This window comes from Trachemys scripta, unplaced genomic scaffold (genome assembly GCF_013100865.1).
Source record: "Trachemys scripta elegans isolate TJP31775 unplaced genomic scaffold, CAS_Tse_1.0 scaffold_34, whole genome shotgun sequence".
NCBI lineage: Eukaryota > Metazoa > Chordata > Testudines > Emydidae > Trachemys > Trachemys scripta.
The window spans coordinates 23,789-43,655 of record NW_023260520.1 but is presented as its reverse complement, the minus strand read 5'-3'; the positions used below and the strand labels follow the sequence as shown (position 1 = coordinate 43,655).

The following is a 19,867-nucleotide window of genomic DNA, read 5'->3' as shown; positions in this document are numbered from 1 at the left end:
TTGGATTTTAACTTAAGCGCTTGGCTTGTCTTTACTGAATTTCATCTTGTTGATTTCAGTCCAACTCTCCACTTTCTCAAGGCGGTTTTGTATTGTGAGGATAATGACTAGCTGGCGGTGCTAGATCCCAGCGGAGAGCGGGCTCCTGGCATGCTGAGGATCGCCTACCCCAAAGAATGTGCAGCTCTAGGTAGAGTCGGAGAGGGAAAGTGAAGTGTGGAAAGGAGATCGGGCTTGTTCAACGCCAGAGCTGGGGAGTGAACCCAGGAGTCCAGCCCAGGGCCACTCCGCTTAGTGAGCAAGGTGCTGCACAAACAATAGAGAGAGTGTCCCTGCCCCAAAGAGCTTCTGATCCAGGCACAAGTCGAGAAGCACCAGGGGCTCCTGATGACCAGACAGGGGGTGGGGGGAGCCTCCAGGCTGACGGGAGATGGGTGTGGGGGGCGGTGACTGAACAGCATGACAGGGTGATCACAGCTTTTCCCTGTACCTCTTACAGGTTTCCGGGGCTGCCTCTCCCACTACCTGCTGGGCGTCTTGGGGACGGTAAGGAGCCACCTGTCTGGGATGGGCTGTGAGGGTAACTGCCGTGACCACACACACGCTCCCCCAGTGCACTGGGGTGTTTGGGGCCTTGGCCACAGAAGGGGGAAACTGGGGGTGAGGAGGGTGTTAGGGGCAGTGGGGGAGCTATGTTGGGTGGGTTGGAGTTGTTAGGGAGGTGTGGGGGGGATGTGGGTAGGGGGCCATAGGATGGGGTGTGGGGGCTGTGATGGGGGTTATAAATGAGGTGAGGGTTGGGAAAGTGGTGTGACGAACTGGGACTGTTCTTAATGTGGTCTTTGAATGCTGACAGGGGAGTGTGGCTAGGATGGTCTGCATTGGGGGATGGGAGACTGGCCGAGGGAGAATACCTGAGCATGTAACATGAGAACCCAGGAAGGGGTTAGAGGCCAGGTGACCTCTTTGCCCGGAAAGAGGAGAGAGTTTCAGGGCTGGCTGGTGGAATGGCTGGGAAGCAGACGGGACTCTGACCTCCCAAGGGGCTGTGGTGTAGTGACCTGGGACCTCAAGATGGACCTATCTGAGGGGGTCCTGATGTCTGTGCCTGCAAGACCTGTCTTGGATTGTATTCGAATCGTCTAAATAAACTGTCTGCTTTACTGGCTGGCTGAGAGTCATGGTGAATTGCAGGAAGCCAGGGGTGCAGGGCCCTGAGCCCCCCACACTCCGTGACAAGTGGATTGTGGGGAGCCCAGCTGTGTGTGTGGTGGGAGGGGGGGCTTGGAGAACCCTGGTGGGTTGGGTGGCTGGTGAGGTTGGGGGTGGCTATGGGAGCTGTGGTGCATGTCGTGGATTGATGGGGGGATGGGGATGTGAGGAGCCCAGGTGAGGTTGGTGGGGATGTGGGGAGCTGTAGGGGGAAGCTGTGGAGGATGGAGCCATGGTGGAGTTGGTGGAGGGATGGGGATGTGGGGAGTTGTGGTGGGTGGGGTTGGGGGTGGAGCCTGGGTGGGGGGATGGCAATGTGGGGAGCTGTGGGGGGTGGAGTTGGGGGATTTGGATATGGGGAGCTGTGGGGGGTGGGGTTGGGGGATGGAGCCCAGGTAGGGTCAGTGGAGGGATGGGGATGTGGGGAGTTGTGGTGGGTGGGGTTGGTGGGGGGGCTGGGGGGGTGGTGTGGGGAGGTTATGGGGGATATACTCATGCCACGGCTCCCTGTGCCCGTAGGTATCCCCGCCCAGCCCAGCCTCCCGCCTCTGCCCTCTCCTGCTGCGCAGCTTCGCTGTCGAGGCCAAGAAAACCTACGTGCGGGACAAGCCCCATGTCAATGTGGGCACCATCGGGCACGTGGACCACGGCAAGACCACACTGACGGCTGCCATCACCAAAGGTGAGTGGGGGGGCCTGGAGCAGGGGGTTGCGTGTCCTGGGGTTTCCTGTGCCCCTGGCCCCATTGATTGGGTCATGGTAGCTGCCAGAGGCCCCTGCTGAGCCCAGGTGCTGCCCACAGCCCCTGACCAGGTGTGCTGATGATGGGTGCTGCACAGCCCCAAAGGGAACAACCCCTACCCCCAAGAGCTCCCTGGCTAAAGGGGTGAGAGTTAGGGTTACCATACGTCCGGATTTTCCCGGACATGTCCGGCTTTTTGGGCTCCAAATCCCCGTCCGGGGGGAAATCCCAAAAAGCCGGACATGTCCGGGAAAATCGGACATGTGGTGCTGGGCCGGCGGGGCCTGGCCGGGCCGGGGGCTCGGGTGCCAGGTGCCGGGCCGGGGGCTCGGGTGCCAGGTGCCGGGCCGGGGGCTCGGCCGGCGGTGCTCGGGGGGCCCGGTGCCGGGCCGGCTCGGGTGCCGGGCCGGCTCGGGTGCCGGGCCGGGCTGGGGGCTCGGGGGACGGGCTGGGGACCTGCGGGGCCGGGGGTGGGCCGTGCCTCCTCCCCCCACACCCCCCCTTACCTGCTTCAGGCTTCCCGCGACTCTACTGTTTGCGGTAAGGAGGGGGGGGGGCGGAGACTTTGGGGGGGGGGCGGGGGTGGGGCTGGGGCCCCTTTAGTGTCCTCCTTTCGGAGGCACTAAATATGGTAACCCTAGTGAGAGTGGAAACAAGAGCCACGTGGAGAAAGGACTGGCCCAAGGTCATAGAGAAGGTCACTGGCAGAGCTAGGTATTAAACCCAGAAGTCCTGGCTCCCAGCCCTCCCTGCTGTAACCCACTAGACTCCACTCCCAGAGCTGGGATAGAACCCAGGCGTCCTGGCTCCCAGCCCGCCTCTCCTCCCCAGCTGGTTACTCACCCCCTTTTCCTGCCCCCCCCCCCTCAGTCCTAGCTGAGGCTGGAGGTGCCAAGTTCAAGAAGTACGAGGAGATCGACAATGCACCAGAGGAGAAGGCTCGTGGCATCACCATCAACTCCTCCCATGTGGAGTATGCCACGGCCAACCGGCACTACGCCCACACCGACTGCCCTGGCCACGCCGACTACATCAAGGTGAGGGCAGGGCGGGCGGGGGAGACCTGCCCCTTTCGGCCTGTGGGTGAATTGTCGTGGTACTGCTAGGCAGCCACATTTCCCAGAATTCTGCTGTCTTAAAGGTCCAAGCCTCCCCTTGCCTTCCAGTCCCCGAACGCACCCCCTCAATCTCTTCCTCCATCCTCACACGTGCACCCCCATGTGCCCCGCTGTCCCTGCCCACACCCTCCTGTTCCTGCCTCTATCCCTAACCCCACAGCCCTCTGCCTGCCTCTCTGCACCTCCGTACCCCCAAACCTGCCCCCTCTATCCCCTAACGCACCCCCCCAACCTGTCCTTCCGTCTGTCCCCACACACAGCCCTCTGCCTGCCTCTCTGCACCTCCATACCCCCAAACTCACCCCCTCTAGCCTGCCCCTCCTTCTGTCCCCAAACATACTCACCTTTGTCCACCTCTGTGCCCCTCCCTTTGTGCATCCCTCTGTCCCCACACTCACCACTCTCCATCCTTCTGTTCCCAAAGATTAGGGTGACCAGATGTCCCGATTTTATAGGGACAGTCCCGATTTTTGGGTCTTTTTCTTATATAGGCTCCTATTACACCCCACCCCCTGTCCTGATTTTTCACACTTGCTGTCTGGTCACCCTACCAAAGATAGACCCCTCCCCCCCCCATCCCTTCCTCTGTCCCCACACACACCCTCAGTTCCTTCGCCTGGCCCCTGAGACACACCTCCCTCACCCCTGCTTCCTCTACACAGCCTCTGAGACACCTTCACCCCCGTTCACCCTCCCAGCCCTCAAGACCCTCCCGCTTCCTCCTCCCTGGCCCTGAGACCCCCTCCCCTTCTCTCTCTCTCCCCCCCACCACTTCCTCCTCCCAGCCCCGGAGGAACAGTGGGTGGGTGGGGACCGGGGGGGAGCAGGGGAGGAGCAGGGTGTGGGCGAGGGAGCAGCGAAGGGCGGGGAGCGGCTGTACTGTGGGTGGTTTCACTCTTCCTTCACTGGGGATTGGGTCTGTGTGTGTCACCCCAACAACTTCACCGCCAAGCTCGGTGCAACAATAACACATTCCCGCCCCCCAGTTCCGTTCCCTCCCCAGCCTGTGCTGGCTCCCCTGACCCCATCCCTAGGTACCAGCATCTGAGCACCGCCGTCCCTCTCTTCCAGAACATGATCACTGGCACCTCTCCCCTAGACGGCTGCATCCTCGTGGTGGCAGCGACAGACGGGCAGATGCCGCAGACCCGAGAGCACTTGCTGCTAGCCAAACAGGTGAGGGGGGGCTGAGGGGTTCCCCAGGGTGCAACCTGGAACTGGGGTACTACTGAGCTCACCAGCCTGGGTCCCCTCCCTCATTGTGATGCTGGGACAAGCTGCAAACCCCTCCAGGTCCTGCACACAGACAGGGACACACCCAGCTGCAGTTACATGAAGGCTTCTCCCAGCCACTCATGAACCAGCACTAGAGAGGTTCCAGCCAATCCCCCCCAGCTCCGCAACCTAGGCCCCCAGACCTGGACTGTCCTGCCCTGGTCAGAAGCCTGTCCGGTGTACGTTTATTACCCAGTCTGCCACTCCTACAAAGGACAGTGGGCATGCACCAGCCTTGCCCCCTGAGCAGATTCCCCAAGCACTTCAGCCAAAACGCGCTGTTGTAGGTAACGTACCAAACAGGTGTATTCGCGACAGACAGGTGGATTGTAAGTAATTATAAGTAATAGGTAACCAGCTTTGAGCTGCACACCTAAGAAATGAAACACGTCTGCAGCCTGAGTTCTGTTATCTAGACAGGGTTTGAATCCGGCTGTGTCTCGCCCTGGGATTCTCCTTTCCAGCCTGGGACCCCCTTCCCCGTTCAGTGTCCCCCAGCCGGGTTCCCAGGAGCTGAGTTGGGGGGTGAGGACCAGTGATGATGTCACTTCCCCCTTGTGTAGCTTTTCCAGCTGGGGAAAGAACCTTTGCTGTGATTGAGTCAAGCAGCCTCCATTGTGTACCTGCTCTCTCTGAGAGGTCTCCATTGTACACAGTTCCTGGGACAGTCCCTGGGAGTGTGGATTCCCATTAATGGGCCATCAGCGCTGTCTGGCTCCTCCATTGCTGTACCTGAAAGGCTGGTTGTGGGTGTCTCACAACATATTTCACTAACACACACACAGCAAAACTTTATAACTTCCCATCCAATGACGGCACCTACAATCCAACAGGATATTAATTTTCAACAGCTCAAGACTTTTAACATGATACCTCCCGGTTCCACGCACAGGGCCAGGTAGGCAGGCAGAACTGCGGAGTCTCAATGCATGGATGAGACGATGGTGCAGGGAGGAGGGGTTTAGATTTATTAGGAACTGGGGAAACTTTTGGGAAAGGGGGAGCCTGTACAGGAAGGATGGGCTCCATCTAAACAGAAATGGAACCAGATTGCTGGCACTTAACATTAAAAAGGTCGTAGAGCAGTTTTTAAACTAATGGCTGGGGGAAAGCCGACCGGTGCGGAGGAGCACATGGTTTGTACATTCCTTAGGGGAGGCTCTATTAATAGAGAATCTCTCTGCCCTAATGAGGACGGAATAAAATACAGGCAGGGTCTGATCAGAAACAATCAAATAAAAAATAGTCCGATTCAATTATATCATGTAACGGCAGACAGCTAAAAGGAGACAAGTTTTTAAAGTGCTTATATACCAATACTAGAAATCTAAATAATAAGATGGGTGAACTAGAGAATATTGATGTAATAGGCATCACAGAAACTTGGTGGAATGAGGATAATCAATGGGACACAGTAATACCAAGGTACAAAACATATTGGAAGGACAGAACAGGTCGTGCTGGTGGGGGAGTGGAACTAGATGTGAAAGAAAGCGTAGAATCAAATGAAGTAAAAATCATAAATGAATCGAACTGTGCCATAGACTCTCTATGGATAAAAATTCCGTGCTCTAATAATAAGAATATAGCAGTAGGGATATATTACTGACCAGGATGGTGATAGTGACTGAAATGCTCAGGGAGATTAGAGAGGTTATTAAAATAAAAAAACTCAATAATAATAATAATTAATAATAATGGGGGATATCAATTATCCCCATATTGACTGGGTACATGTCACCTCTGGATGGGATGCTGAGATAAAGTTTCTTGACCCTTAAATGACTGTTTCTTAGAGCAGCTATTCCTGGAACCCACAAGAGGAGAGGCAATTCTTGATTTAGTCCCAAGTGGAGCACAGGATCAGGTCCAAGACATGAATATAGCTGGACCACTTGGTAATAGTGACCATAATATAATGAAATTTAACATCCTCGTGGCAGGGAAAACACCACAGCAGCCCAACACTGTAGCATTTAATTTCAGAAAGGGAACTACACAAAAATGAGGAAGTTAGTTAAACAGAAATTAAAAGGTTCAGTGCCAAAAGTGAAATCCCTGCAAGCTGCATGGAAACTGTTTAAAGACCCCATAATAGAGGCTCAACTTAAATGTATCCCCAAATTAAAACACATAGTAAGAGAACCAACCAAGAGCAACCATGGCTAAACAACAAAGTAAAAGAAGCAGTGAGAGGCAAAAAGGCATCCTTTAAAAAGTAGAAGTTAAATCCTAATGAGGAAAATAGAAAGGAGCATTGGCAAAGGAAGTGTAAAAATATAATTAGGAAGGCCAGAAAAGAATATGAGGAATAGTTAGCCAAAGATACAAAAAGTAATAGCAATTTTTTTTTTTATGTACATTGGAAGCCTGCCAAACAATCAGTGGGGCCACTGGATGATCGAGGTGCTAAAGGAGCACTCAAGGATGATAAGGCCATTGTGGAAAAACTAAATGAATTCTTTGCATTGGTGTTCACGGCTGAGGATGTGAGGGAGATTCCCAAACCTGAGCCATTCTTTTTAGGCAACAGATCCGAGGAACTGTCCAAAATTGAGGTGTCATTAGAGGAGGTTTTGGAACAAATTGATAAATGAAACAGTAAGAAGTCACCAGGACCAGATTGTATTCACCCAAGAGTTCTCAAAGAACTCAAATGTGAAATTGCAGAACTACTAACTAGCTCATTTAAATCAGCTTCTGTACCAGATAGGGTGACCAGAGAGCAAGTGTGAAAAATCGGGACGGGGTGGTGGGTAATAGGAGCCCATATTTAAAAAAAAAAAAAGCCTCAAATATCAGGACTGTCCCTATAAAATCGGGACATCTGGTCACCCTAGTACCAGATGACTGGAGGATAGCTAATGTGACGCCAATTTTTAAAAAGAACGTCAGAGGTGATCCCGGCAATTACAGGCCTGAAAACCTGACTTCAGTACTGGGCAAACTGGTTGAAACTATAGTAAAGAATAAAATTGTCAGACATATAGATGAATATAATTTGTTGAGGAAGAGTCAACATGGTTTTAGTAAAGGGAAATCATGCCTCGCCAATCTACTTGAATTCTTTGAGGGGGTCAACAAGCATGTGGACAAGAGGGATCCAGTGGATATAGTGTACTTAGATTTTCAGAAAGCCTTAGACAAGGTCCCTCAACAAAGGTTCTTACGCAAAGTAAGCTGCCACAGGATAAGAGGGAAGGTCCTCTCATGAATTGGTAACTGGTTAAAAGACAGGAAACAAAGGGTAGATATAAATGGTCAGTTTTCAGAATGGAGAGGGGTAAATAGTGGTGTCCCCCAAGGGTCTGTATTGTGCCCAGTCCTATTCAATATGCTCATAAATGATCTGGAAAAATGGGTAAACAGTGAGGTGGCAAAATTTGCAGATGATACCAATTACTAAAGATAGTTAAGTCCCAGGCAGACTGCGAAGAACTACAAAAGGATCCCTCAAAACTGGATGACTGGACAACAAAATGGCAGATGAAATTTAATGTTGATAAATGCAAAGTAATGCACATTGGAAAACATAATCCCAACTAGACACATAAAACGATGAGGTCTAAATTAGCTGTTACCACTCAAGAAAGAGATCTTGGAGTCATTGTGGATAGTTCTCTGAAAACATCCACTCAATGTGCAGTGGCAGTCAAAAAAGTGAACAGAATGCTGGGAAGAATTAAGAAAGGGATAGATAATAGGACAGAAAATATCATGTTGTCTCTGTATAAATCCATGGTACGCCCACATCTTGAATACTGCATGCAGATGTGGTCGCCCTATCTCAAAAAAGATATATTGGAAAAGGTTAACAAAAATGATTACGGGTATGGAACAGCTTCTGTATGAGGAAAGATTAATAAGACTGACTTTTCAGCTTGGAAAAGAGACGGTTAAGGGGAGATACGATTGAGGTCTAAAAAATCATAACTGGTGTAGAGAAAGTAGATAAGGAAGTGTTGTTTACTACTACTCATAACACAAGAACTAGGGGTCACCCAATGAAATTAATAAGCAGAAGGCTTAAAACAAATAAAAGGAAGTATTTCTTCACACAACACACAATCAACCTGTGGAACTCCTTGCTAGAGGATGTTGTGAAGGCCAACTCCATAATGGGGTTCAAAAAAGAACTAGATACATTCATGGAGGATAGGTCCATCAATGGCTATTAGCCAGGATGGGCAGGGATGGTGTCCATAGCCTGTTTGCCAGAAGCTGGGAATGGGTGACAAGGAATGGATCACTTGATGATTCCCTGTTCTGTTCATTCCCTCTGGGGCACTGGACACTTTTGGAAGACAGGATATCGGGCTAAATGGACCTTTGGTCTGACCCAGTAGGGCCATTCTTATGTACCTCACAATGCAGACTTTGTACCGAACAAGTCATAATCCTATCACAGTGGTGAATATGGGGGTGCCAGGTCGCTGTTGTGGGGGTAGAGTGTCACGGGGCGTCTTCGCCAGAAGCCCTGGGCATGGGCTGCGATCCAGGGGATCCCCTCCCCGAGGACCAGGCTGGGGCTGGTTGGGCTGCCCCTCACCCTGTGGTCCCCTCAGATCGGGGTGCAGCACATCGTGGTGTACATCAACAAGGCGGACGCGGTGGAGGACCAGGAGATGCTGGAGCTGGTGGAGCTGGAGATCCGGGAGCTGCTCTCCGAGTTTGGCTACGATGGGGAGAAGACGCCCGTCATTGTGGGCTCTGCCCTCTGTGCCCTGGAGGTGAGTCCTGCCTTCTCCCTCCCACCAGTGCCTCACTTGCCCACTGCCTATGCTAATGCCCTCCCTTCCCCCAGCACCGCAGCCCCGAGCTGGGACTGAACTCCATCATGAAGCTGCTGGACGCGGTCGACACGCACATCCCACTGCCCATGCGGGAGCTGGACAAGCCGTTCCTGCTGCCCATCGAATCAATCTACTCCATTCCAGGTAACGCCCGCTGCCCCCCACCCCTCCCCAGCCCCCATACTGAGCCCCGTGCATTTCCAGGGACCCCTATCCCGGGCCCCATGGCACTGACCCCTCTGCCCTTGCAGGGCGTGGGACGGTGGTGACGGGGACGCTGGAGCGTGGCATCATCAGGAAGGGGGATGACTGCGAGTTTGTGGGACGCAACCGGAACATGCGCTCCGTGGTGACAGGTAGGGGGCGCAGCTAACAGAACCCCTCACCTGCTCTCCCCTCCCAGAGGTGGGGGAAACCCCTCTGCCCAGGCTGGGGAACCCGGGCTCACCCCATCCCTCCCCCGCAGGCATCGAGATGTTCCACCAGAACCTGGAGCGGGCCGAGGCCGGGGACAACCTTGGCGCACTGGTGCGGGGGCTGAAGCGGGAGGATGTGCGGCGTGGCATGGTGATGTGCAAACCGGGCTCCATCAAGCCCCATCAGAAGATCGAGGCCCAGGTGGGGCCTGTGCTGGGGCAGTGGGCTGGGGGGCGGGGAAGGTGGGCTGCTGGGCTGTAACAGTCTCTTCCTCTGCCCTCCAGGTGTACCTCCTCAGCAAGGAGGAGGGCGGGCGGCACAAGCCTTTCGTCTCTAACTACATGCCTGTCATGTTCTCCCTGACCTGGGACATGGCCTGTCGGACCACCCTGCCCCCTGGAAAGGTACAGAGCCCCCCCCTCCCTGCCCCCAGCACTGGCTGTGGGCTCACCATGGGGAACCAGCTTCCCCAAACTTCCCCATCGCAGTCCCTATCCTCACCAGTCAGTGGTGGCTGGCAGCCAGCCTCTGCCACTCTGACCTTCTCCCACTCTTCCCCCCCGTCCCCCTGCAGGAGATGGTGATGCCCGGCGAGGACACAGCCCTGACCCTCACCCTTCGGTACCCCATGGTGCTGGAGGAAGGTCAGCGCTTCACATTGCGTGACGGCAACCGCACCATTGGCACCGGTGTGGTCACCAAGACGCTGGAGATGGGGCCAGATGATGACAAGTGGGGGGCATAAAGGCTGGGCTGAGCTGGTTCTGCCCCCAGGCCTGTGTCTGCAAACAGTGGGGGAGGGGCTAGTTCTGGCTGGTGTTCCCTATGAACTGCTGCTGCCCCTGGCAGCATCATGGTCACCCAGAGTGGGGTGCAAGCTGCCTGTTGTATGAACTGCTCTGCCATGGGGCAACAGAAATGGAACTGCCCTCCCGTGGTGGCTCTCCTGCCCAGAGCCCCTCCAGTAGGGGGCTAGAAGGGGCTTATGCAGCTTCCTGCTGTCTGGTTTCTTTTGTTAATAAAGATGCAGAATCATGGCTGAGTCCTTCCTCCTTCTGGGGGGGGGGAAGGGAGTGTGTGCTGGAGGTGACCATTAGATGAAGGGGGTTCCTGGCAGGGGAGCAGCTGGTGACAGAGGCTCATGTCCCCCCCATGGGTTGGGCTGGGCCAGTGATACTAGCTCTGTAGGGACCAGGCAGCACCCTGGCCTGCTCTCAGGCAGGTCCCAGCTCTTGTCCAGGGCACTGGCCCAGTGGACTAGCAGAGGGGCAGCCCCCAGCTTTGGGTGCTTGCCTAGCAAAGCAGTGGGAGAAGGGGGGATTAGCTCCCAGGGAGCAGAGCTGGGGCTGATGAAGCTGAAGGAGAATGGTGGCAGAAGGGCAAATAGGGACAAACAACCCTGCCTCAAGTCAGGGTAGAGATGGGATGGGGTGGAACAGCCCCTCCCTCCCGCCCTGTGTAAAGAGCAGGGCCCTATGGGGTGCAGAGCAGTAGGCTCCTTCATGTCTTCCAGTAGCAGCTGGGGCCTAGCCCCCAACAGGGGGGAGCAGGCTGCTGAGAGTGGACACCCACTGCTGCTTCAGCTGAGGGGTAGGAACAGAGGGCAGCAGGGTAGAAGCTGCAGATCTCACTCCCTCCCTTCACAGGCTTTGGTCTGGCTGCCCTACCCTAGTTTTAGTCACTCCATTAGAGATCTTTAGCAGCCAGTGCCTGCTCTCTCACCAGGGCCCACCCTACACACAGCAGAAATGAAGGGAACAGAAGCCAGGACTCCGACTCCAACCCCACCCTTCCACAAGTCTAACCCCTCCTTAGGTTATTCTCCTCCCCTCACAAGCCCCCACAGACTCACCCCAACACCCACCATGGAGTTAGTTTAAAATTTTATTTTATTTTTTTTTTCCACTTTTTAAATATTTTTATGTAATAAAAAGTCGGTGTTCATCAGTCTGGTCTGCTCCTGTGGTCGCATGACTAGGGGAGGGGAGCCCAACACTCTGTTTAACAGCCCGATTGGAGTTATAAATAATAGAAAATAAAACCTTGGCGGCTCCAGGAGCCAGGGGCAGGTGGCTCTTGCCGCTGCACGCTCCGCAAACCAACAAAAAAGGTGCTTGGTAAAGCCCCGCCCCCAGCTGTGGCCCCGTAAGGGGCAGGCTGGGGGTTCCACCTCAGGGCCCGGCTGCCAGGCCGGGGCGCACACAAGGGGGCAGAAGGAGCAAACCGGATCCCGGGCAGGGGCCGGCACTGGGAGTTCAGTTCACAGTCAGGAATCGAGGCTTCAGTTTCCAGGGGGGTGGAATGGGAGCTGCTGGGATGGGTGAGACTGAACTAGAAAGAGAGCAGAGATTGTTAGTGAGCAAAGCAGGACAGGAGGCCGAGCACTGGACCCCCACAGCAGGGAGACAGGGCTGCAGCCAGCCCGCCTGCCCACCCCGGGCCTGGAGCCAGGTGGCCTATCCACCCCACTGCATAGAGGCCTCCCCAAGCCCCACCCACAGCACCTGCTGCAGGAGGAAGGCAAGAACATGCCCTGCCCTCACCACGCCCATCTCCCAGGGCAATGAGCACTGCAGGCCTGTCACACTGATGCCTAGACAGCCCCCTCACTGCAGGCCTTCACATTAGGGGCCGGACCCTCCATCATCTCCCTGAGCTGGGGGCTCAGTTCTGAGAAGGAAGGGTAGCCCCTCAACAGCTTGCCAGCATAGGGGGTGGGGGGTTACTCTGGTACCAGCCTGGCCCATCACACACACCCACCAGTCCTGAACCTCTGAGACATCCCCCCACCCCCAGCACTGACCTTGATGGTGTCCTATATAGGTGTATGGAGATGGTGTGGAGGCTGAGAGGGTGGGCACCCCGCTCTGTGGCACGCCGCCTTGGGGGGGCCCCCCATGGGTCTGCGAGGGGTGGAGCAGCATGACCTGGGGGGGATGAGGCGCCCCGGGGTGGGGGGGCGGTGCTGCTGTTATTCCAGTCTGGACATGGGCCTGTGGGAGGGGAGAGCAGGGGGATGAGCGTTGGTGGGTGGGGCCCGTGTAGTGCCCGCAGCCCTGCTGCCCCTGCCACCTACCTGGGTGACATGGGCCATGTTGGTGTAGCCGTGCTGCAGCTGCTGGTGGGCGTGGATGGCATAGACAGCCTGCTGTGGGAAGCTGCTCTGGGGGGACTGGGCACTGGGCCCTGGCGTGATGGAGGGCGGCGTGGCTGTCAGCGTGGCCGTGTGGTACAGGTTCTGCTGCTGCTGGGCACTGGCCAGGTGGGGCGGCTGTCCAGCCTGGTGCTGCGCCAGGACACAGGAATGTCGTGAGCCGGGTCAGGGAGTCAAACACCTCCCTACCCACTCCCGTCCCCCTCAGCCCCGGGGGACGTCCCCCCTCACCTGTACGGGGCTGGGGGCAGCGTGCTGCGCCTGCTGTTGGTTCCCTGTCGGGGTGGTGGCTGGCTGAGGCTGGTGGGGGTGCAGCTGTGTCGCATGGTGGGGATAGGACTGATGAACTGTAGCTGGAGAGAGACACCCAGTCAGAGCCCGAGCAGCAGAATTGGCCCCAGCCCCCGGGGCTCCCCGGCCCCAGCCTATAGACTCACCATAGAGCGTCTGGGGCGTGGGCTGCTCCGAGGGGGGGTATTGGGGCGTGGAGGACGACACAATGGCCTGGGGATGGCTGCCAGATGTCATCATGCGGGGGTTGCTCTGGAGCATCGGGGCAAAGACAGGCTGCAAGGGAAGAACCAGGCCTCACGGCTGTTAGAGGGACCACCCCTGTGTGCTCACCCCTCACTGCCTCCGGCACACCCCTCTGCCCCCAAAGGCTGCAGGAGCCAGGCCCGTGACTGTTAGACTATCCCCACACACTCACCCCTCTGCTCCCAGATGGCCCCACTGAGGCCACAATGGGACAGAAGGGCCCTTCTCGCTTCACCCCCATGCTCCTCCCTCCCTCCCCTCCCCGTGGCCCTTACCTGAGAAGGGTAGTGCGCCATAGGCTGCATCATGGTGGGCTGCCCCGTGAACTGCTGGGGGTTATAGGAAATGTAGGAGGAGTAGGGCGTAGCTGCTACCAGGGGGGGCCCTGCCGCCGCTGCCGCCTGCATAATGGGGGGTGCAGATGTCGGCTGATGCTGGTCGGAGCGCTGGGGTGGGAGGGAACCTGTGGGAAAAGGAGCCAGCTGCTCAAAACGGACCCCAGAAGCCCCTAGGCTGTATGGCTGCCTCAACCCTATGGTGAGGGACCCTCCCCTCCAGCCCCACGCAATGGTCCCTGCTGCCATCTCTCCCCAGACATCCCATCACTCCAGTGGATCAGCATCTGCTGCCCTGGGAGGGGCTCCAGGTTAGCCCCACCCACCAGGGAGGGGAGCTCTGTCCATGCTTTAGCCAGCCCCTCCATCCCATCAGTGCAGCTGGTGCCAGACTTGCTATGCCCCACTGAGAAACGCCAGGCTCACCTTTGGCTCCTCGGTACTTGCCCTGCTGGCCAGGCACTGAGCTGGAGACAGGGTATGGGTACATCTGGGGCGCCTGCAACGAGAGAGCGGCAGCAGGGTGGTTACCTAAGAACAAGGAGAGCTCCCCTGCCCCCTCAGAACCCAGCTCCCCCCATCCCCAAACACATTTACCCACCCTCTGCAGCTCCCCCTTCCTGCCCTCTTCCCAATGTGCCCCTGCCCCCCCTCTGGATAGGCCCTGCTCCCCCCATCCCTGCAGCTTCCCCATCCCCCATTTCCTTCCCACTCCCTCCTCCCCACCCCAGACAGGCCTTGCTCCCTCATCCCTGCAGCCTTCCCCCCCGCCATCCCTGCAGCTCCTCCCCCCAGCTTTCCCAGTGTGCCCCCACCCCCCTGGACAGGCCCTGCTCCCCCCCCACACACACACACAGCTTCCTCATCTCCTGCTGCCAGTGTGGCCCCCCCCCCCCCCCCCCCCCCCCCGGGGGGGGGGCTTGGACGGCAGGGCTCATGTGGATCTGAGGTATGTAGGAAATGTACTGGGGGCTGTACATGCCCGTCTGGCCGGCCGTGATCACTGGGATGGAGGGAGTGGAATGGGCACGAGGGCCCGGTGACGTGGGGGTGCTCGTTGACTTGTTCTGGAAGCAGAGATAGAGCAGGTGAGCATGGGACCCAGCCAGATCCTCACCAGCGATGGGGAGGACCAGCAGCCGCTGGAGCCAATGGGGCTTCCACTCCCTCCAGCCCAGATCACTCACCACAGAAAGCAGCGTTTTCGAGGGGTTGAACTCCTTGGCATTGGGATTCAGGGTCGATTTCTTCACTTGCCTGAAACCAATGCAGGACAAATCAGGGTTAAAAACCCTGGAGAGCCCAGCGTCTCCCTCCAACCCACTTCCCCCCAGTGGAGCCTGCCATGCCCCCCCCCCCCCACTCCCCCGAGTGCAGCCTGCCTTGCCCTCCCCAACCTGTGAGAGAACCCCTGGCCCTCCGCTGCAGACTCACTCAGACACAGGCCCCTCCTCTTTGTCCTCGGGCTCGCCCTTGCCCGGGGGGCTGGCCGCCTGCTGCTCGGCCACCTCACACAGACCCTTCTCCTCTTTGCCACTCTCCGGCAGCAGCTCTAGGCTGGTCCCGCTGGGCTTTGGCACCATGCTCATGGTGGTCGCCTCCTCAGGACCCTCACAGATGCCCGGCTCAAGGGACTTCTCCTTGCCCTCCAGAGGCTCCTTGGGCCTGGCACTGAAGGACTCCAGGCTGGTCTCTGGGGAACTGCTCGGCTGGAGCTGTGGGGGAGCCAGATACTCGTGGTGAGGCCAGCCCAGACACGCCCACTCCCCCCACCCTCCCTGCTGTCACCAGGCCTTACCTTGAACTGGGCCCCAAACTTGCGCAGCTCCTCCAGCTGGGTCCGCTTCTGCTCATTCTGCAGCCCTGCTGTGGAGAACAGAGGAGTGAGCAGAGGGGCTGCTGCAGCCTCAGGGTGCCCCCAGCCATAGGGAACCCCCACTCCCCACCCCAACCCCCCAGCCTCACTAAAGCTCTGCCAACACAGACGGGTTATGCTTCCATGAGGGGGACAGGTCACAGAAAAGACCCCCAACAGGAGGATGCAGGCCCCTGCATCTTCTCCCCAGGTCCCTTCGCTTGGGAAGCGAAGCTTGGAGCAGTCTCCCTCAGGGGCACACACCAGGTTCTGAGGCGTCACAGGGTGGCTGGGGCCCGGCCCTGTCAGTGCTGACTCCTAGACGCACACACACACCTTTGCTGGCTGCCTTGTTGAGCTCACATGGCCCCGTCACTTCCAAGGTTCTGCCAGGATCTTTAGCCACAGATGTGGGAGCCTCTTTCCCTGGGAGGGGAAAATGGAAATCCCTTAACACACTACACTGCCCTGCCCTGCCCCACCCGACCCCTGCTCCAAGGCACAGCTCCCCAGGCCCATCTCCTCACAGCAGCCACAAGAGTCCCCAGAAGCCCCACGCTGCTCCCTGGGCCTTACCCTCAACAGCAGTGGCCGGCACGGGGGCGGCTACTTTGGGAGAAGGGGGGGTTGGGGAAACACTCGACTCCAGGCCAGTTCTGGCCTCCGACGGGGATGCGGGTGCTGCTGGCACGGCAGATCCCACCGGAGAATCCTGGGAAGAGACTGGAGTGGCTGAGGCAGACTTGGGAGAGCGAGGAGGGTACATGCGGCCCACTGCAGGGAGAAACATTAGAGACGGGGTGAGAACATAGGTCCTGATCCCCCACCCCCCCGCATACACAGCAAGAGACACAGGGACAACCACACAGACTAGGGCTCTCAGACTCTATAAACCACCACCCTTGTCTCCAGCAGGGCCCTGCAGGTTAACCCTCAGCCGCTCCTCCTGCCCACCGGGCTAACAGTGACTGGGACAATGTTCCAGCCGCAGACCCCTCTCTAGCCATCAGAGCAGAAAGATCCCCACCCTGCCTACCTGCAGGGGGAGCTGCCGAGACCTCCACAGGGCGGCTTGACGGGGAAGACATGGTCTTGGCACCCCGGATGGGACGCTGGGACTTCGGAGACATTCGGGAGGGTCCTGGAAAGCAAGCAAGCATAGGAGGGGGTTAGAGGGCTGGTGAAGCAGCTTGGACACAGTCCCTGACCTTCCCAGAGAGCAGTGTGCGAACTCCGGGCTGAAGGGCACTGGAGACCAGCCTCAGGCATTGCTAGAGCCTCCTAGGAAGCCTCTCATGTAGGTCCCCGGATCTCACCTCCATTGATCCCTCGCTGCTCCGGGACAGGACTAGAGTTGCTGTCTGGATGGTGCGCACTGCCCCGGGGAGGGATGGACCCCACCCCTGGCCTCCCACCCCGGGAGCTGCTGCACCGGACGCCTCCTCGCGAGCCCTCTCTGACGCGCTGTGGCAGCGGGACATACTTGCCCTCCCTGCAGACACAGATGGAAGAGGAGTTACATCGGCTCCCACACCCTCCCCACCCCACCCCACCCCACATGTGTGCATGCGCCTCTCTCACCTGGAGGCCAAGCTGGGGCTGTCCCTGCCAGACACCTGCCTCTGCACAGAGCTGTGTTTCTCCTCCTCCGTCCGGCCGTCGTCATTCTCCATGGCAATGCGCAGGCGGTACTGGGGGCTCGACTCAATCTCCCGGGCCAACTGGGCCGCCCGGGCTTCCCGCTGCCGGAACTCCTCTGAGTTATCTTTCTCTAGAGGGACGCTAGGACAGGGACAGACAGACAGGCCTCAGTGCCAGCTGACCCTCCCAAGAGCTGTACAGGATGACACTATGGCTCAGAGCTGTCTGAAGCCCCCCATTTTGGGTGGCAATTGCTGCTCTGGTCTCCACTGGAGGGAGCCTGTTTCTGGAATTCGTTTGCCCATCTGAGCACAAGGGGGATGAAAATCACCCTGCACGCAGAAACCCTGGGTCACTTTTGTGGTTCAGATGCATCCAGACACTTTTTCTTACTAAACAGTTTAATCTGGATGTTTTCTTAGGAAATTTTATACCAAAAAAAATCTACATGAAAGGGACATCAACTCCAGATGAAGGCAGTTAAAGAAAAGGAGTTAGAAGTAGCTCCAACTCCTGCCCTACGCACCTATCCAAGGTCCTCCAACCTGAGCCAACCCCTCCCACCGCACACACGCACCTGCCCCCGAGGCTCCTATCCATTTTTGTGGGTTCAGAACCGCCTGTTCCTTTTCTAATCTCTCCCCCACCACCCCGTTCTGCTACGTGAAAGGCCCACAAGGACAAAGGAAACAGTATCCGATTCCCCAGGGCAGTGGTTCTCAACCCCTGGCTTGCAAGCCACATGCGGCCCAATCGGTATACAGCTGCAGCCCAACTCACATCCTCAGGGCCATATAGGTAGTATATATATTGTGTGGATGCTGCCCACAACACACGTACAGCTGCATATACAGCCCACGATGGTAAATAAGTTGAGAACCACTGGCTCAGGAAAACAGAAAGATGGACTAGACAAATCCCCAAAGAAAACAAGCTGGAAACGGATCATTTTTTGCGTGGAAGAAGAGTGAACAAAATCCTCCTGATGGAGGTGTGACTTTAAATGAAAGCCAGCCTGGGCAGCTTGAACTTGGCTATTCCCTCACTACTGAGAGCTACACCCTTGTTCTTTCAACGGAGCCATGTGTGGTACTGCAGTTCTTCTCAAAAGGGGCAGCCCCTTTGGCCTTTGTAGCCTGATACAAAGGCACTGGACCCAAGAATCACACACACTTCCCCAAGAGCGACAGCTCCCTCCCACACAGAGCCCAGGCCCACACTCACGTGTAGGAGGACAAACTGCTGTCGTACGTTGTCTTCACGCCATAGTTCTCTTCATTAAACTTGAACATCTCATTGGGATCCCAGCCATTAGACTGCAACAAGGACAAGTATTAGATACAGGCTCTGCAGAGCCCCCAGCGCTGAGCGCCAAGCAGCAGAAAGGATCTGGGTACCCCAGAGCCCTCTCCCCATGCTAACCCCTGCCCACCTCACCCCAGGCCCTGAATGCAAGGAGGGGCGAAGTCTTACCATGTCAGACTCCAGGTCGTAGTCGTCACTGTTGCTGTCCCCTCCTTCCCAGCGCTGCAGCACCTTCTCTTTGTGCTCCCCGTTAACCTTGGAGTTCATGGCGATGGCAGAGTCCGTGAACTTGTCTAGGAGCAGACAATGGGCCATAAGGTCTGCCACCCCCTCTGGGTGACCCCCCAGCCCCAAGCGGGAACAGGCCCCATCTAGAGGGCCAGCATTACCTTTGGTGGCGTAATTGAAATCAACATTACGGAAATGCACCAGCATGACATCGGTGGGCTTGAAGACCATGGTGTCCACAATGTCCTCCCGCTTAGGTCCCACCAGCTGATCTGGGGTCTTCCTGTGCACCGCATCCACAGCAAGCTCAAACTGCAAACAGCCACCATTACTGCACACTGTGCCCCTGCCCCAAGAACCGGCCTCCCGCTGCCATGGGGGACCCCACATGTTCACCACAGAGCTCAGACGCTCTGCGCCATGTCCCAGGAGCCAGCCTCCCGCTGCCATGGGGGACCCCACGGTTACTCCTGGGGGAATTCTGTGCCACTGCAGAATGCAGAATTTCCTGTTTGCCCCGCAGAATTTCAGGCCACTGGTCTCTGCAGAGCTCAGATTGCAGTGAGCAGAGCGCCCAGCCCAGCTGGGTTGGAAGCTGCATGCTTTTTGATCCTCATTCTTGCAGGGACTGGAGAGTGCATGGGACAACCCAGCCAGCTCTGGCAAAGGGTAAGGAAGGGCACGGCCGCACCACAACATGTGCCCCGGTGGGACAGTAAAGAAGTTGGGGGGAGTAAAGGCTCTGGAGGGACTGCTGTCTGGGCTGGGGGTTGCCCCGTGGTTCAGCTCTGGGGGGAATGGGGTGTGGGTGTCTGGGCTCTGGGGACCCAACAGCTCCCTCCAGCCCCCCCAATCTGGAACTGGGTTGTTGTAGGGGTTTCTTTAACTATTTACTCCTGGGGGAATCTTTTTTGCTGTTGTCTGTATTGTTGACAGGTAAGGTATTTTGATCATATTGTGTTATTTTGACAAATAAAATATACAGAATTTTAAAATATTGTGCACAGAATTTTTTATTTTTTTGGCGCAGAATTCCCCCATGAGTAACATGTTAACCACTGAGCTTAGATGCTCTGTGCCATGTCCCAAGAGCCAGGCCTGCCACTGCCCAGGGGGACCCCAGATGTTCACCACGGAACTCAGACACTGTGTGCCCTGTCCCAAGAGCNGAGTATAATGCAGGGGGGGTGATGTATCTCTCTGGCCATATGGGTGAGAAGGGTGTAACTCTGTGGAAGTGGAGGGGAAGTAAGAA

The 19,867-nt window shown here is 56.9% G+C and overlaps 2 protein-coding genes across 6 annotated transcripts; one reads left to right on the top strand and one right to left on the bottom strand.

The window, feature by feature from the left end:
• Positions 1-499: 499 nt before the first annotated feature.
• TUFM (Tu translation elongation factor, mitochondrial) lies at positions 500-10,594 on the top strand (the record flags this gene model as incomplete). Its single annotated transcript, XM_034757745.1, is given in 10 exon segments — positions 500-546; positions 1,732-1,894; positions 2,825-2,991; positions 4,144-4,248; positions 8,913-9,077; positions 9,152-9,284; positions 9,392-9,496; positions 9,607-9,758; positions 9,842-9,961; positions 10,132-10,594. Coding segments are annotated over 10 exon segments (1,328 nt in total), but the record flags the coding sequence as incomplete, so codon positions are not given.
• Positions 10,595-11,423: 829 nt separating this feature from the next.
• On the bottom strand, positions 11,424-19,440 carry ATXN2L (ataxin 2 like). Of its 5 annotated transcripts, none has more exons than XM_034757742.1 (19): positions 18,774-19,439; positions 18,553-18,677; positions 18,304-18,395; positions 17,020-17,220; positions 16,755-16,930; positions 16,475-16,579; positions 16,015-16,212; positions 15,775-15,864; positions 15,382-15,449; positions 15,018-15,298; positions 14,771-14,840; positions 14,504-14,650; positions 14,010-14,082; positions 13,524-13,711; positions 13,149-13,278; positions 12,943-13,064; positions 12,634-12,843; positions 12,361-12,550; positions 11,677-11,883 (listed from the first exon to the last, which is right to left on the bottom strand). In XM_034757742.1, exons 1-19 carry the CDS (start codon positions 19,309-19,311, stop codon positions 11,813-11,815), a joined length of 3,075 nt encoding a protein of 1,024 aa, XP_034613633.1. In that variant the 5' UTR covers positions 19,312-19,439; the 3' UTR covers positions 11,677-11,812. The 5 variants fall into 5 exon arrangements, with proteins under 5 accessions (XP_034613630.1, XP_034613631.1, XP_034613632.1 ...); XM_034757743.1 differs by having other exon boundaries at positions 11,698-11,888; XM_034757739.1 differs by lacking the exon at positions 12,361-12,550 and having other exon boundaries at positions 11,424-11,888; positions 18,774-19,440.
• Positions 19,441-19,867: the final 427 nt, after the last annotated feature.

Excerpts from the sequence above, each read along its gene's own strand:
- ATXN2L (XM_034757739.1), bottom strand. The coding sequence starts at position 19,311 with ATGTTGTGGTGCGGCCGTGCCCTTCCTTACCCTTTGCCAGAGCTGGCT. Across the intron at positions 16,931-17,019 it reads AGCCCCAGCTTGGCCTCCAG|GGAGGGCAAGTATGTCCCGC; the intron begins GTGAGAGAGGCG and ends CTGTGTCTGCAG. Across the intron at positions 12,844-12,942 it reads CTGCCCCCAGCCCCGTACAG|CACCAGGCTGGACAGCCGCC; the intron begins GTGAGGGGGGAC and ends GTCCTGGCGCAG.